The 18722-nt window shown below is 31.6% G+C and overlaps 1 protein-coding gene across 1 annotated transcript; it reads right to left on the bottom strand.

The window, feature by feature from the left end:
- Window positions 1-1166: 1166 nt before the first annotated feature.
- On the bottom strand, window positions 1167-12487 carry LOC143064426 (uncharacterized). Its single transcript, XM_076237245.1, has 2 exons — window positions 12353-12487; window positions 1167-2372 (listed from the first exon to the last, which is right to left on the bottom strand). The coding sequence occupies exon 2, from the start codon at window positions 2365-2367 to the stop codon at window positions 1297-1299; it is 1071 nt and encodes a 356-aa protein (XP_076093360.1). The 5' UTR covers window positions 2368-2372; window positions 12353-12487; the 3' UTR covers window positions 1167-1296.
- Between the last annotated feature and the right edge of the window lie 6235 nt (window positions 12488-18722).

The raw sequence follows: 18722 nt of genomic DNA, 5'->3' as shown, positions 1-18722 counted from the left end.
AATACAAGACTAACAAAGGCCAGAGGCTCCTGACTTGGGACAGGCGCAAAAATGCGGCGGGGTTAAACATGTTTGTGAGATCTCAACCCTCCCCCTATACCTCTAGCCAATGTAGAAAAGTAAACGCATAACAATACGCACATTAAAATTCAGTCCAAGAGAAGTCCGAGTCTGATGTCAGAAGATGTCACCAAAGAAAATAAACAAAATGACAATAATGCATAAATAACAACAGACTACTAGCAGTTAACTGACATGCCAGCTCCAGACTTCAATTAAACTGACTGAAAGATTATGATTTCATCATATGAACATCATTTGTATTTTTATTATTTCCCCCTGCATCATTTTTAACTAGTTATTACTCTTTCATAAAGATTGTTGTTAATCACTTTGTACTATTGTTTTTGTTAAGTAATACTTCGTAGTATTATGTGTTTGCTCTTATTTCGGAACAACTGCCCATTACAACCTGCTTTTATCATTGTCTTTTAGAACTTTGATGTAATTGCGGGATAAATTATAAGCTTACATATACGGTAGCATATTTTTTAATAACCAACTACTGTGATAGTTAGAACATGTAAATTTATTCAATATAATATCAAATACTTATAGCAAAATATACAGATATAAATAAATGTGACTTTGTGACTAGAATTTGTTTGCTGCAAGTTTGACAGGCACAATCGTGATACAAGTACATGTAAATGTTAAAAATGTATAATTAAAACATACATTATAAATGAGAAGGCACATAAAAGTGATTTTATATCAAATATAACACGCGTGATTACAAATAAAAAAATGACAAATGAATAACGAAAATAAGTAGAGTTATTGGCAAGTCGACTTCTATAATTTGATGATATAAAGCCAGATAATGAATATATTCCTAAAATGGTCACAACCGTACAGTCTACCAAAATACCAGACCAGACTGTGTCATCCAGACTACACTCAGTGTAATCTTCTTTGTTCTATAATTCTATGAAAAATATCTTCTGATATTTCTATACACTTTTTTTTATCAAAATTGTTCGAAAATTATATTAAAAAAAATTCTATTGCAGTCCATCATGCCAATGAAGTTAATGCAATTATTTTTTCTGTAAACATGCATATTCTTGCAGAACTCAATGTTTAGAAACAATGACATGAAATTGGACGGCTGGACTGACTCATAGTGGTTGTCTTTTGCAGGAATGTTAAAGTAAATGTATGAAAGATCTAGATAATCAACTTCACTTATGAAATAAATGAAGTAGTAATAAATATTATTTCACTACTGAATACTTAGATGAAAATATTGGACGATGTATTTGTCATGTGACTGTTTGTATCCATTACGATATCTGGTATATCATCCAAGAGGACGTACGAATTGCATTCTGGGACAGCAGTAGAATTGAAAGATGATTGTTGTGTTGTTGGGAGAGCAGCACGAGACATATTACAACTGAAATTGTCTATTACATTATCACAGCGCATGTAGTATGAAGATGTAACAGCCTCGTACTGAAGAGATGCGTTTGCTGTTTGGGCTTGCAATGGACTAGTATTTCGCATGTTATCAAAACAAATTGGTTGCGAAACGCCTTGTGACGGAACAATTGAATTGTGGACTGGTGACAACGGATAATGAGACAACGGTTGACCATCGTCAAGGTCGTTTGGAATTTGTGGATATTGTCCGTTCTGAGAACAAATCGGAAATGAATTCGAAAACGAAATGTTGTTGCCATTTGGAGAATTAGGATAATCGAAGGAATTGTTATAGTAAAATTGGTATGGTTTTCCAAAGGCAGACTCTGGTAATAGTGTCCTCGGGTTAAGTTGTAGACAACCAGCAACTAAATTCATCGTATTTTGTGATAAACCTTTCGATAACGATTTGGCAAAAGAAATACTGTCCGGTTTTTGTCCTGTTTTTAGAATTTCAGCTAAGGCACTTATGTAATTTCTGGCAAGTCGGAGAGTTTCTATTTTTGATAGTTTTTGAGTTTTTGAGTAACATGGCACATGCTCACGTAAAATATCAAGAGCATCATTCAGTCCGTGCATCCTGTTTCTTTCACGTGTGTTTGCCTTCATTCTTCTCAGACGTAGCTTTGCCAATCTTGCTTTTGTCATCTTTTTCTTTTTTGGTCCCCTTTTCTTTGGTGTTTTCTGCTCGGGACTTCCTTCCTTTGCTTCGTTTTTATGCTTCTTTTTCTTTTGCTTTTCGAGGTCATATTCGTCATTTTCGCTTCCTTCATCTAAATCAGACGAATCATCCTCGTTACCTTCCTCTAGCAAACCTGCAACTTCAAGCTTTTCGAGTTCCTCTATCTCTTTCTCTAAATCTGATATGGACTTACAAGGCATGATTTCTAAAATAAAATAAAAATTCGTTGTTTACAAGATATTTGCTTTGACACAGTATTCTATTGTTTATGGTTGCAACTGTTCATTTGTAACACACAAAACATAAACGGTGTTGTATTTTTTAAGTATATGAGTGGTTAATATATACACTTTAGTCAAGTGTTCGGGGTGGCGATGGCAGTCTATTCGTATGCAGTTTCTGTTTCTACGCTATCCGTATGAGTAATTTTTTTGTAAAAATTTGCTCAAATATTTTATACTAGTAGGTCTTTTTGAATAAAGAATAAGTTTGCTGATGAAATAACCGATACAAAAATTATCCCTTTAATCCTGTACTTCATATTTTCAACATCTTCCCGAATGTTGCATGATGTTGGTAGAAATGGTATAATAAATCATACATTGGTCGTACATGTATTTCAAAAGAAAAATTATACTGTTAGTGTTGTAATCTTAAATTTTTCAAGAAATATTTTGAAAACGTCACTTAATATTTTAAACCTTTCAAATGTATGGATAATAGAATCGGGAAACTAAACTTTGTTTCAATGAAATTATTTCTGAAGTACAAACTAAATCCACGGGAAATTAATGATCCCGTGTCATTTTGCTAGGTTGACCTAAGTATTTAGATTCATAGTCATACTAAGTATTTTGATTCAAGGTCATACTAAGTATTTTGATTCAAAGTCATACTAAGTATTTTGATTCACGGTCATACTAAGTATTTTGATTCATAGTCATACTAAGTATTTTGATTCACGGTCATACTAAGTATTTTGATTCATGGTCATACTAAGTATTTTGATTCATGGTCATACTAAGTATTTTGATTCATAGTCATACTTAGTATTTTGATTCACAGTCATACTAAGTATTTTGATTCACAGTCATACTAAGTATTTTGATTCATAGTCATACTAAGTATTTTAATTCATGGTCATACTAAGTATTTTAATTCATAGTCAAACATCGTAGTTTGATTCAATATGAAAAGAGATGTTTGTACTAATTCAATTCTTTTCTTTTTCACGGAATTTGATGATTATAACTTTTGAGTTATTTTATAAATCAAGTTTTCGAAAACAAAAAAATTCTAAACATGCTTGTCTTTAGAAAAAAATATAATGAGAAACAAAAACCCTGCTCCCTTACGTTCAGTTTTGATTTCAAAATCGTTTGAAGCATGACAAAGTCTGTTACTTTTTCTTGGATTTTAGTTTAATCAGTGATTAAACGACGATTGTTCATTATTTGACAGATTTTTGTGGAGAAATTTATTCACCGAAAGACATCAAAAATAAAATTAATTGAATGATCATAAATACCCATTTTGTAATTAGCAAGCTCTCAATACCGTGTTTCTTTATTTTGTTCCGGAGATCATTCATCTTTCCGAATACCGTTAACTTTTTATTCAACCATGAATCAATTATCAATCTATAACAGGTCCTATTGAGACTTTCAAAAGAAATTTGACTTCATTAAGACACGGAGCTTTAAATCAAATCATTTCTACGTTTATTGTTAAGCACTTGAGTACGGACCAACACTTCTTTCTGTTTGTTATTCAGAGAGGCCATCTGTTCAGACAGTACCAAATGTGATGTTTGAGCATGCGTAAAGAGGAGTATCGGAAATAACGGTAAATCACGTAGCAATCGTTGTTTACGTAAAGATTCAGATCTGTATTTAATTTTACGCTAAATCCTTTGATAAAATTAAATCGATTTTGACCAAATATGTCAAACAAACACTTCACTATTGTGACGAGGAAGTCAATGACAGTTATAGTATTAAAATTTTCGTGACATTTACTAAGCTGCTATGATACTGGTTATATGGTGGCACTGGTCACCTCAGTTTCTTGTTTATATATTTAGTTATTATCATTAAAAATAATATTCTACATCTATGAATTAAATCGTTGGAAAAGGTTTAGCCCCGCTTATTCAATAAGTTTCTTTAAATTAAACGGCAAATCATCAAAAATGTACCAGTGCAAATAAAAAAGGAATATTTATTACTTTTGGAAATAAAAATATAGTCCTGTTCAGTTTCCCTACATATCATAAATTTACATGACTACCTAACCCCGTTTGTTATATTTTACATAGATTCTACTTGTGTAGAACAAATTCAATGGTCGGGGCTTAACTAGGGTTTATGAAATATTAACTGACTTAAACAATTATAAATAAAACATCTTCCTATAGTTATACCATGTTTCTTTTCTGCATGTGGCACGAAATAAGTATATATATATACTTCTGTTTTGCATGCCTCTGGATTAAAGGTGTGTTTTTTTTTTTAATTCAGAAAATTGTATTTTACAAAAATGAAAAGATAAGATTAAATCTCTCCCTTCTCGATGAACCCAATTTTGATTCAGTCGTACTAAGCATTATGATACAATTTAGAAAATAAATTTTATTGACCATTCCATGTAACACGTGTGAGAGATATTATATCCCTTCAGAACGGGTGGTCGTTCTTTGTGGTTAGGTGTTGTGATATTTAGTAATTGATTCCAATAAAAGGTTAACTTCACTTCCTTCCGAAGTTTAGTAGACACATTATATTAAATTTGTAGCTAACCTATTCTTAAAATTTTTTGAATGGATTATAACACGTGACCTACACGCGACGTCGCGTGTCAAACTAATAAACATAACAAATAGCAATTTTGACGCCTGCTGAATGGCATGTTTTCCCGAAAGATAGATAACGGAAGGACAATTTTGTCAAACAAGTCCACTTAATGTCAACAAATATTTTGCATCAAATGTCTTATCCTTTACATTTTGCAGATTAATAAACTCCTTTGAATTGCAAACATGCCTAATCAAGTGAATAGTTGACTGATGGCACGCGACAAACGGTTTAAGAAAACCTTTTTCATATGTTTAAAGATGTCGTTTACAATAGATAATGAATTATTTTATTTCTTTAAATGACATATCTAGTTATGGTTGGCTGCATTTGAATAACACTATACTAAAGGTCAAAATCTCATAAAAATAAGGCAGTTGTGAAAATGACCGATCGGTTATTGAAATACAAACTGTCGCCTAATTTTCAGTAAAGGGGATAAAAAGGAAGTATAGGCTTTAACCAAAGTAAATCATAGTTACAATCATTAAGTATATAAATTACTCGATCTATGAGTTTGACTGTCCCTCTGGTATCTTTCGCCCCTCTTGTCTAAGAATATATTTATTTCTTAAGTTAAATCTATTTGGGCTGCGTAGTAGCAAAATATCGTACTCGCATGAAGTTTTATTTGTAAGAGATAACAAGCAATTCACAGGATGTAAAGTTAATTAAATAACATATGAAATCAGAGCTCTAGTATTCCATCCATATATGACAGTTGCAATAGAAAATTACATAGGAGAAAAAACAAATTTAAAAAAACTTTCGAAAAAGGAGGGAATTATGCAAAGTATGTGAACGACGAGTTAAAAGAAATAACAATTAAACATCAATCAAATTAAAATATAGATCTCTGATTTCGTTAGCTCATGTGTAGTATAACATAGTATAACGAAATCAGAGATCTTTATTTAAATTAAATTGAATTATACGTAAGTCTAGACGCGACACTGTTTCTGTGTTAAATCACAGGCGCTTGGGTATATGATACAGATATTTTTTTTGATTTTTTTTGTTGTTGTTTATTAAAATATTCAATTTTCTATATACATATCTATCGATACTTCTGTGCATGTCTTACCTAGTTTCGAGTGATTTAAATGACCCAGAGAAAATACTCAGTTTTACTATCCATACTAAGAATTACTCGAAACTAGGTGAGACATGCACAGAAGTGATAGATATGTATTATAAATATGGAAAAGTGAATATTTTAATCAACAACAAAAATCAAAAAAAAAAATCTGTATCATATACCCGAGCGCCTGTGTGTTAAATCTGTTTCAAGGAATGCTCCTTTTATTAAGTTCCGATCAACTTTGTTAGAGTTTTTGGATACGCTGTATGTGTATGAATATGAATGTCGTGTATATTTTAAGTTTACCAAATTAAATTGACTGAATATTTGACTACTGAAACCCAGTTATAAATTTAATATAACTAATTGTAACAGAATGTTTTTACATCGACATATGTGACTTTTTTCAAGATGAACAGAAAAGTAGTAGCAAGTCTGCTGCGCGTGAAATTACGTCATAAAACGAGAGAATGATTTGATGAGGATGTTGATTTTTATAAATTGTCCCATCTGTTCATTTTTGTCAACAAACAACATTTATAACAGGCGCTTCAACCGAAAATGAATTATAAAATGATGGAGGAATTAGGTTTTATAATTATTATATAGAATTAAACATTTGATATTAAAATTGAGTAGGGTGATTACAACTGCTATGAATTTAAATGACAAAGAGCAGGTAGTACACATTATAAATCAATTCCTGCTCAGGAGAAATGTTTTCCCATATGTCAGATAATTTATTGGTTTATAGAGATATAACCTTTATTAATACGATTTACACTCATATTGAACGCTATTCGGTAAAATGTATCAAAATATCACATTGCATTTAGAGTGACAATATATATTTCATTCTCCGATGAAAATATGTAATCCGTACTGAGCATCAACCGAGCAAAACATGAGATGAATTTAAATTCTGGGAAATTGTCTATTTGCTGCTATTATATACTGTAATTTATATTTAAATTTAAGAGGAATTAATATCAAATAACACTAGATACAAATTAAAACATTTCGGTTATGGGCCTTGTTCATTCATTTAAAATGTAACAAAATTATTTAAAACTTGTAATTTTATGTCACAGAAAATAATGAAACGAACTGGGGCAGAAGACACAGCGGCAACGGGAAGAATGTTATGTCGAATTGTTGAATATTATGAATGATAAAAAATACTGTTTAGCATATTGTTTATACGCTTTCATGTTAAAATAAATTATAGCATATATTGCATCGACTTTCAGATTTTGAAAACGGGGTGAAATAAAAGTTACGGGGAAATTGGCAACCCACCCCTCTTTAATTAGATAGTAAATGAAACGATCCCAACATAGTCTCTATATGAAGCAACGATTGGTTTTCGCATTATTGCATGTTAAGCGCATGCATTTTGGAACAAACTATAACTGATTGATTGCTGGGTGCTAAACGTTCAGTGGCAAATAGTTCAGAATATATCCAAGACCTCAGCAAACTAATACCATACGAATTAACAGTCTAGAAATGTATAAAACATTTAGAATCGATCACAAGTGGTAGTGTTAATAGGAATGAATTGTATCGGGTCTGAATGTTTACAACAATATATTGTAAGACCCTCTGCACTGTTGCTATTCGTTGAGATCCATTCACATGTAACAAAAGCTTTGTACTCTCTTCCTTTTACGTATATTTATAGTGATTATATAGAGACAGAACATGTACACATAGTGTACAAGATCGAAAATCGACCATTACAGGAAGCCAAATAAGAGAAATTTCACGTTTAAAAATGGTGTTATCTCTATGAAAGATTAAGTCACGGTTTACATAGTACCGTCGAACCCTGAATGTCCAGAACAGCCAAATTAATGAACACCCCTTTCCCACATTGGTACACCGCCGGTGATGAGCCTATAATTAGCAATTATTCTACACCAAATCAAATGATTCGGGTATGTCTGCATGAAAGTTCTAAAAATAATTTAGTTTGACTTATTTTTTCTTTGAGGGTGGACTATTTATAAAATATTGACCAATTACCAATGACGGTTCATATGCAATACATCTATTCCTTGGGTTTTTTCTTTGTTAAAACTTTTATCATTTTATCAGAAGCGAAAGTTTTTTTTTCTTCATGGTAATATCCTCAGGGGAAAGATACAGAGTGGGGAAGAATAAAAGGATTGAATTAAGACAATATCATTGGCAAATGGTTCCTTTGTTTGTATCGATGGACGATCTCTATCAACGAACCTCAAGGGGTATTCATAAAATATTTTGGACTTTGATAATAAATACAATTAATATCCATAAACCAGAGAAAAACTGGAAATTTAACACTTAGTAATGGTAAAATTATCATTGACTATCTTAATATTGTTAAAGGTCCTAGGAGAGATGAATCAACTATTGAGTCATAGCGATGACCTTTTTTCTTCCTCATTTTTATTAGCTGGCCAGTGTGCATTGTGCTTCTAAAGTTCAGAAAGACTTTTTCTCTACATTAATTCTTAATCGAGAATTTCTCAATTGTACATGTTAACCATAAGAATAATGAGTCATTTGATGAAAATTACCCAGTAAATGAAAATGTTGTAGGGTGGATTCATGGGTAAATAACAGACACATAAATCTCGATGGACTTTCACGTTATACATTTTTAACGAGTTTGTCTTTACTTTTAGAACTGGCGTTTATTCGCAAAGAATGTGTATCTTAATCATCTGCCTATTATTTTAAGAAACTGTGTGCTAGAGATGATATATAGGTTATTGCATGGTATGACTATCCATGCAAAAACAAGTTTGTTCCTATTACGATAACGAACCTGCTTCAAAAAATTACAAGACGCAAATTTCCGGATTATTGTCATCCTTTGTTATCTATCAGGTATTGATTTAACATATATACATTTTCTTTGCATTTTTTTGGGGCATTAATTTGATATTTTGGATAAAAACAGGAATATTAAATTAGCATCTTAATTAAAGGCACAATCTATATTTTCGTCATTCTTTGCGTGCTTAAATCTTTGAACTGTAATTGTATAACGCTTTATTATTAGACCTTGGAGATTTTAAAGTAATTTGGACTTGTTTCGAATTACAACCTTAAGATAAAATAACTGACATTTGACTGATTAAAATGTAAAATATTAACAAAAATTGACTTATTTACAATAAAAATCCGACTATGATCAAAGAAATGAAGCCCGATTCTACGTGACAATTGGTATTATTGTATCAATAATTAATTACAGGTGCTTGTCTAATTCTAATCTCACGAGACCATGTCGTCGACACGAGACCGATCATCTTCTGTCCTCGAGGCACCAGAGGACATAGGTGTTAATCCTAGCATCTGCTTTGATAACATCTTTGAATTTTTATAAATCTCCTAATACAAACAATCGCCAATGTCATGGATGTTGTTTATTTGGTTGGATGACCATAAAAATGACTACAGTTATACAGGACAATATCGGAAAGGAAATAAAATGACCAATAAATCAGGAATACAGAGCTATGGAGAATTAGTCTTAATTATCCCAATCTTTTTCGTTCTGCAATAAATTAACATTAAAAGATCGTAATAATATGGGTCTACGATGATTGAGAAAACGAGGATTTAAACAAGGGACTACGTATTTCTTTGTATTTGTAACAGACAAACATGTAAATATTTACAGTAAAAAATAACTTGGTTCGAACGGGTGTCCTTTTCATAAAAAAAAATAGAGCCTAATGGTCGAATCGTATATATAACAATTTTCATGCAAAGATTAAAAATGTATACTCATTTAACAAAGATTGTTACAGAGGACACTACAACTTGATGTATTGCTATTGTGTAATTCTTCTATGTCACCTATCCAATATATCCCCATTTTTTAGTGGCAGTCCAAATTTCCGCGACCATTATCCCGGATGGCCTCTAATATTACAAGACATACCTATTGTATTTATTGTGAACTTGCTTTCGTGTCGAACATGCATGACATAGTTGCCACTGGACGTTAAGCAACAAACCATCAATTTTATCAATGTAATTCATCTTGGAGAGGACAACATAATGTATAACTATTGCGTAATACATCTTAGATACTCAGAGGACACCATAATGTATAACTATTGCGTAATTAAATTAGAAAGGACACCATAATGTATAACTATTGTGTAATTAACTTAGAAAGGACACCATAATGTATAACTATTGTGTAATTAACTTATAAAGAGAGGACACCATAATGTATAACCATTGTGCAAGTCATCTTAGAGAGGACACCATAGTTGTATAACCATTATGTAATTCATCTTAGAGAGGACACCATAATGTATAACCATTGTTTAATCCGTCTTAGAGAGGACACCATAATGTATAACCAATGTTTAATCCGTCTTAGAGAGGACACCATAATCTATTATAACTTTTGTGTAATTCATGTAAGAGAGGGCACCATAATGTATAACTATTGTGTAATCCATCTTAGAGAGGACATTAAATGTATAACGGTTGTGTAATTCATCTTAGAGAAGACACCATGATGTATAACCATTGTGTAGTCCATCTTAGAGAGGACACCATAATATATTACTGTTGTGTAGTTCATCTTATAGGATTTAGAGAGGAAACCACAATGTACAATCATTGTGTAACCATTTAATCTACCGTATTAAGCGAATCCGTTATTTGTAGATACTTTACAATTTGCTTCGATTTATGAGTTTGACTGTCCCTCTGGTATTTTTCGTCCCTCTTTTACAATATTGGCGTTTATATCTCATAAGGAATTTTCTGCGTTTCAAAATAAAATTTGTTTACATTTTTTATATGTTTCGGAAGATTTTCTATCCACTTGTGAATACTATATTAAAAGCTTTTGAAGTATGTTAATCAACTTTTTTTGAAGATTATGAATTAAACGCTCATAAAATCGGATATAGGTTTTTATGTTACGAGGAGGGGTGTCTGAAAGGGAAAACTTTTTCGAACTTTTTATAATTAAATGAAAGACGACAACGTTAAATTAGCAGTGAACTTATCTGGATTCCCTCGACACTTAACACAGAAAAAATGGTATATTCCTAGAGTCTATCTAACACAAATTTAGTTGTTTTGCTGGGTTATTTTTGAAAGTTGTTGCCTTTCAAATGTATAAAAATTTAAGGTGCTTATTCCCACATTGCTTAATATGCTATCCTAACAATAACGCGTACGCTAAGTATATATAAAGCTAGGCCCCAGTTATAAAGTAAAAAATCGAAAAGATATAACTACGACAAATCTAATTATAAAGCAAGTAGAGTATGTTGCAATATTGTTGGACTTGGAAAGGAATCATGATATTCCAAATAGTGTTACAATATACCGTATTAGCTGACTACTTCAAGCATTCTGTCTTGTGTGACGGTGGTCAATTGAATATGCCACTTGAAGGTCCATTGCCATGAATGGCTGGTTAAAAATTTGCATATAAAGATATTATGAATTTAAATTTATGCAAGATTATCTCAAATATATTTCATCAAACTGACCCAACGATAGCCATACATCTGCCTCCTATAGTTCCATGTTTCGCCTAGAGTCTTAAAGTATTCATCTGCTTAAGCCAGACGGTCAGCATGCGTAAACGATCATAAACTACGGTTATGGTTATTCCGTCTGAGGTTAAGGCTACTAATTATGCCTTCAGTCCAATAATCATTGATATCATAAGACCAATAATTAGGGTCGTAAAATTTCAATTACTTATTTAATTGTAGTATATTGTTGAATATAATTACAATGATCTTAAATATTTTTTTCCGGATAATTAATTTTTGTTTGTCAAATTAAAATTTAGTTTAAAACCCGTCTTTTCTTTTAATCTAAAAGGATAGTTTTCTACATATAGATAATAATTTGTTTTTCGGTTTTAACTTCACTTATACTTTTATTTTGAATGAAATTTGCATATTTTCCCCAAGTGAGAATATAATATTCATTTTTATTTTAATAAATTTATTTCCCATATCTTTATAAAAAAAAAAGTAAAAAAAGTAAATTATAATATTACATATAATATCTATATTCATATGGAGTTTCATGTGTAATATATATTTTTTTATTTTCTTTGTATAAATATATATTTTCATTTACTATTTTTTTTTACTTAAGTTGTTTTTGTTTTTCAAAATATTTAAAAAAAAAAAAAAAACTACTAACAATAACACGTGACTGAGTTAATGTGATGCTCATTTATACGGATATTAAAAAAATACTTACGTTTTCAATTTCTTTTTCTGACTTCGTTCTTTCCTTGTCAGGAACAGTGTTGCATATTAAATCCAATTTCTAGGGGAAATATCACTCATACTCTCCTACAAAAAGGTGCGTTCCTTCAGTTGCTTCGAATCTGCTACTTTCATCCCATATGTCAACTTTTGCAGTTTATATCTCTACGCTAACGACACTAATTATTATGCAAATATACATACCACTTCACGAATAGCAATACCCGACCGCAGTACGACCTACGCCATCTGTCTTAAAACTTCTACCGTTATTCCTCCGCGCTGATTGGCTAATCGTATTGGTTCGGACAAATCAAATTGTTTCATACAAAGCAAAAATTCAATACACCACTACACCTCTTATAGAAATAAAAATTTCACGGAAAACAAGATCAAGTATTTAAGTTTAAGACTAAAAATAAAGAAAAAAAGAACATATAACTCCGAAAATAAAGTCTGCAGATTTTACTGTCGTTTAATGAGTTTTTATATGACTTCACCTTTATTGATAAGTTCTGTAGCGAAGTGGACATTTGACAATTGATCACAGTCGTCTTGTGCAGTAAGTGTTTTCCGCAACTTATCTTTAAGTTGGCACGCGCCGCAGTGTTGTATCCCGGGTAACAGGATTATAACTTCTTGGATACAAATGTAATTAGAGTGTTTTAAAAGTTTGATTCCGTGTATTGCACCTAGTTATCTAATTTATTATGGTCATTTTACGATCTGGATCGAACAAAAAAGATAAAATATTTTCAAAGCGCTGATTTTGAGGGCTTTTATGCCAATAGTTGTATTAAATTAATTTAGGTTTTTATCACTACTATATGTTTCACCAACGTGGGAGACTATACTTAATGCAATTCCCAGCATAGTGACGAGTCGATGTTTATCATTTAGAAGCAAATTTTAAAATTGTAGAATTATATGATCTGATGCATCTCCTATATCAAATTCATATTTCGCGCAACATGCAATAGATAGTTTATTTTCATAAAACCTTGCAAGTATAAAGGTTACAGATAAGATAAAAACATGCATACAAAATATTAAATACAAAAAAAAAGTTAAAAATAAATAAAAATATGAGAATATACACACACACACACACACACACACACACACATAAAGTAAATAAACATGTTTAAAGGAATAGTTTTAGAGTTTAATATTTTGAAATAATGGTTAAAGAAGAAGGACTTATTTTAATGTTGATACATCTTTTGAAATTGCAAAGCTGTCTGAGTGGCTGTGGCTTTTAGAACAATGTGATATCCTTCTCATTAGTTTGTTTGGTATCAAAATATTTTCCTTTTATTTAATAAAGCTGGGCAAACATTAATAAAGTTATATTCTTCTCTAATATCTCTATTCTGGCTAAAAAAAAAACCACTTTCTTTCATTTCTGTCTATATAATACCAACCCCATTTTATTTCTTGGGAGTGAATGATTTGCAAAGTGTATAGAAATATCTCGTTCAGTGCCAATTTTAAGATATTTTCAAATTCCAAATTTTCCTTGAAAAGCCTATATGTGATGCATTTAGGAGTGTCCTGGATAGCCGAGTTCCAAATATGTTTTAACAGGCCAATAAATCGAAGTTTGAGAATTTTCGGTAACCATTTTGTTAGGTTGGTATTTTGAAATCCAGCATTGTCCAATATGGTATTGATGTACTTTATCCATACAATATCATCGTTGCATGTACGATACTTAAAATATGCAAATTTTTATAAAATGGATGATAACTTATTTTCACTAATCTTAATATAATTGTTTTATGCTGAAGACAAACACTAGAAAGGCATGAAAACAAAAATATGCGGAGGTGTTGAACGATTTCTATAGAGAAAACTATCCAATAAAATCAAAGAAAAAGAAAATTTTCAAAAGGTAAAGAACAATCGTCTCTTTTGTATTGTCTGAAGTTTTAGCTGAAGTTGTATCTGCTGATTATTAAATTTTATTTCATAGGTATTTGGTTTTTTAGTTAGAAAGGTGTCATTAAAACCAGCTTCAAAAGCAACGACATAGCTTTCTTTTATATGTACACCGCTAGTAAAATTGAAGTAGCCTATACATGTATCAACTAGAGACAAAGAATATTTGAAACTACACTTTGTTAAATAAGTTTCGTTTATACCTTATTGCTACTGATAATTGTATCTTCCTTATTTAGACTACTGTATCGGATAGGTTGATAACGTACAGCTTTTGTCTCCTGGCAATAACATTGTCGTCTGGTATTCCGGAACGTGAGTGGCACGCGCAGCTAACTGTAAATGTCACTACGTATCGATTGCGCGTGTCAATGGAGTAGTAACTGATAAGAAGTTTTATTTACACTAATCTAAAGCGTTAAATTAAAGACACTTTACGGATTTAATATGATTGTTTTATCTTCGAGCAGTATACAATATCACATTATATGATCATAGGTGTTAATATCGAAATTATATATACATTATTAACTAAGATTATACATATGTTTTATCAAATCGAATTATTATTATATTTTTAAGGACTTGCACAGGATTCAATTTGTAAGTCTTAGCCAAAGACATGACGTGATTTTTTTTTCTCGAAATAAACATTTAAGGATTTGAGGTTTTGGAATTTGTGTCAAAATGTTCGTACTCCTTGGTGTTTTTCCATACAACACAAGGTAAAAATATTTTGACCCATAACACCCATTTATTTTTTCATATAAGACTAAATAGCTCATGAAACGTCATTTACCAAAATTTAAGAAGATTCTTGATTCTCTTTTTTTTTTTTTTGTTTTGAGACCAAATAATACCAATTCAAATATAAGGTAAAAGTCCGAGTCAGCCTTTTCCCTTCATATTTTGAATCTCAAATATCTCGAAAAAGAGGTCCATGACCTATCAATATTTTTAGCTTATAATTTTTACCTTACCTCACCTAAGTACATCCCAGTGGCGGATCCAGAGGGGGCGTAGAGGGCGTACGCCCCCTCCTTTTGCTTGGATTTTTTTTTTTTTTTTTTTTTTTTTTTTTTTTTGTAAAAAGATTAATAAGGCTAGACCTCGTGAACTTTGCCATTTCCCGTGTATTTAACTTTTAGGAGACAATTTTTTACATATAAAGATTTTTTTCGCCAGTATTTACTGATTATGTCAAAAGTAAAATTACAAAATACTGAACTCCGAGAAAAATTCAAAACGGAAAGTCCCTAATCAAATGGCAAATTCAAATGATAAAACACATCAAACGAATGGACAACAACTGTCATATTCCTGACTTGGTACAGGGATTTTCAAATGTAAAAAAATGATGGATTGAACCTGGTTTTATAGCGCTAAACCTCTCACTTATATGACAGTCGCTTCACAGTAGATAGATTCGGTATGGTTGAGTTGACCAGTTCGTCGAAAAAACGTCAACAGGTCATTTTGAAATTCAAATTACAGGAACACATTTGCAATTCTGAGCATGAAAAATCATGACACCTTCAAAGCGACAAAGGAGTGAGCAAGAACGTATTGACTTCTATTTCACAATTCAACCAAACAGAAAGTTATACTCTATTATACTCTCATGAAAAAAAGTTCCACATTAATATTATTTACCTACAAAATTATGTTTAACCCCAAACGCCCGCGCCTATCTTAAAATAACATAGCTGAATAATTATCCCCAGTCAGTAAAAGCTCTGGATAGTTTTAAAGTGCAAGGTACGAACCATTTGTTTGGGGAGGCAGTCTGAGATATTTGAGAGAACAAATCTTACTCTACTTTTTGCCTTAAACAAAAATTCTGGCCGTATTTGGATTGAAAACAATAATCTTGTCCACTTTTTGGCTAAAAGAAACGAAAATTTCCGACAGAATAATATAGCATTAAATGAACATAATGAATAAAAAACGGGCGTATTTTTTGGGGGACGGGGGTTTGCATGAACTGATATATTGAATACTTTTATCAAGATCAGACAGCAACCTGCCTGCTGGGTGTGGCCTTTATGTCTCCATTTGTCATGTTTGTCGACCGTCATTCATAAATTCGTTGTCATTTCAGACTCATTCGTAGCCTATGGTTAATTTTCAATTTTGTTGGGTAAAACATATCAACCAAACATTTGTATAAAAATTGCTTGTTTGTCTTTTTTAACTCGTGTCGCTCGTATTGTAAAATTAATCAAAAAGCATTTTATGATAGACAATTTATGGGGAGAATACAACATCAAAAATGTCCAACCCTTACACTTAACAGCAACTATAAAATATACATGCCCCACGTCACGAACCGTTTGAAAAGTGCATTTTACACTTATTTTATTTTTTTTAGCCAAAAAAAGGTCCCAAAATTTTTTCGCCTCGCTCCGCTCGGGGAATTTAATAAACTTCGCCCTCCCCCTTTGCAAAATCCTGGATCCGCCCCTGCATCCTTAAGTCATTTTATACAGATCATTGCGAGCCTCAAGAAAAATGTTTACTGCAAAGTAGTCATTCAAATTTGTGGGGATTTTTTTCTCTGGATAATACACCCGTACGATCTTATAATTTTTACCTTACCTCACCTAAGTACATCCTTAAGTCATTTTATACAGATCATTGCGAGACTCAAGGAAAATGTTTAGTGCAAAGCAGTCATACAAATTTGTGGGGATTTTTTTCTTTGGATAATACACCCGTACGAATGAATAACTTTAAAACATTTTTTAGATTAAAAAAAACGGGACAGTATAAATTGTTGCAATCAACCGCGATGGTACTCCGAACCGCGATGGTCACGCTGAGAAACGATGGTTTGACGATGAAGTGCGTTATTGAGCACGCTGAGGTGCGATGGTGGCTTTGCGATGCTATCTTCTTGATAGCTACGCCGAAGTGAGATGGTAGTAACGCTAAGGGTCTACATGGTCTACACAATCTACATTTGCAATGTTTTTCATGTCGATTTAGAAGTAAATACGTATGTTGAGTCAGATTTAAAGGTTTGTAAGTTCATAAGGGGCTGTATGTGTTACATATTTGTTTTTCGTTGAATTTTTTTTTTTTTTTTTTTTTTTACATAAATAAGGCAGTTAGTTTTCTCGTTTGAATTGTTTTAAGTTATCTTATTGGGGCCTTTATAGCTAACTATGCGGTATGGGCTTTGCTCATTGTTGAAGGCCGTACGGTGACCTATAGTTGATAATGTCTGTGTCATTTTGGTCTTTTGTGGATAGTTGTCTCATTGGCAATCATACCACATCTTCTTTTTTATATTAAAAACTTTTATTACTACACGAAACGGGGAGAATTTTTGGGTGGATACGGGAAAGTCAACCTTCAGCATCCTACTTAGCCATGACGGCCATCTTGGTTGGTTAGCCGGGTCATCGGACACACTTTTTAAACTAGTTACCATAATGATGATCGTGGCCCAGTTTGGTTAAATTTGGCCTAGTGGTTTCAGAGGAGAAGATTTTTGTAAAAGTTAACAGACGATGACGGAGACGACGGACTACCGTGACGACGAGTGATTAGAAAAGCTCACTTTGTCCATTGACCCAGGTGATCTAAAAATAATATTATATATAGTGGATGAGAGAAGTCAGTAAACCATCACTAGTATGAAATGTTCGCTGCTTTTGATCGGATTTACGAACGGGAAAACAAAATGCCATATCATTCGGTCACTATATCAGAAATTTATAATTACATTTTTTTATCTATGTGACAACATTAAGATACATATATTAAGTCATTCCACGGTGACACAGATTTATCTTCATAGGATATTGTTTTCTGTGATTAGTTTTGCTAAGTAACACTTCCTTATCAATAACTAAACACTGTTGATATAAATATTTTAGATAAAGAGAAATTATTAACATTCAATTGAATGAATTATATATTTGAATATTTCAAAGGTGACAATATACTGTGTAAGTATAATTATATTAAAAGGGAAAGTTCGCAAAAAAATGAAAAAATTATATTATGTTCATTATTTATAAAAAAAAAAGCACCAATTCATAAATATTAAAGTTTTATTCTGCTAGATAAAAGATCACCATCGATTTTAAATTTAGAGTATCAAGTTCAGTTTGTTATAGTTTAGAAAATGATTCTGTGAAATTTTACAGAATTCAATCTGCAAACTATTAATTTTCATTTTGAATTTTGAATTGACAGGGACATACATTGAATTCTGTTGTACTATTTGTCTCTCTGTAAAAGACCATGCTAATTCTGTATCTAAAAAACCCAGCTGGATACTTTTATATTCCAATAAAGCTAACATGTATCTGCATGAGTATTTATTGAAACCAAAACTTTAAACTGTTGACTTAAATCTTAGTGCTATCATCTATTTACTAACTGATAAAAGATAAACAAAAAACAACACA

Source organism: Mytilus galloprovincialis, chromosome 2, assembly GCF_965363235.1.
Source record: "Mytilus galloprovincialis chromosome 2, xbMytGall1.hap1.1, whole genome shotgun sequence".
In the NCBI taxonomy this organism is placed as follows: domain Eukaryota; kingdom Metazoa; phylum Mollusca; class Bivalvia; order Mytilida; family Mytilidae; genus Mytilus; species Mytilus galloprovincialis.
Note: the sequence above shows the minus strand (reverse complement) of the source record. Positions and strands in the feature narration are given on the sequence as shown.

What these genes read in the sequence shown, in the direction of transcription:
- LOC143064426 (XM_076237245.1), bottom strand. Translation starts at nt 2,367, where the DNA reads ATGCCTTGTAAGTCCATATCAGATTTAGAGAAAGAGATAGAGGAACTC.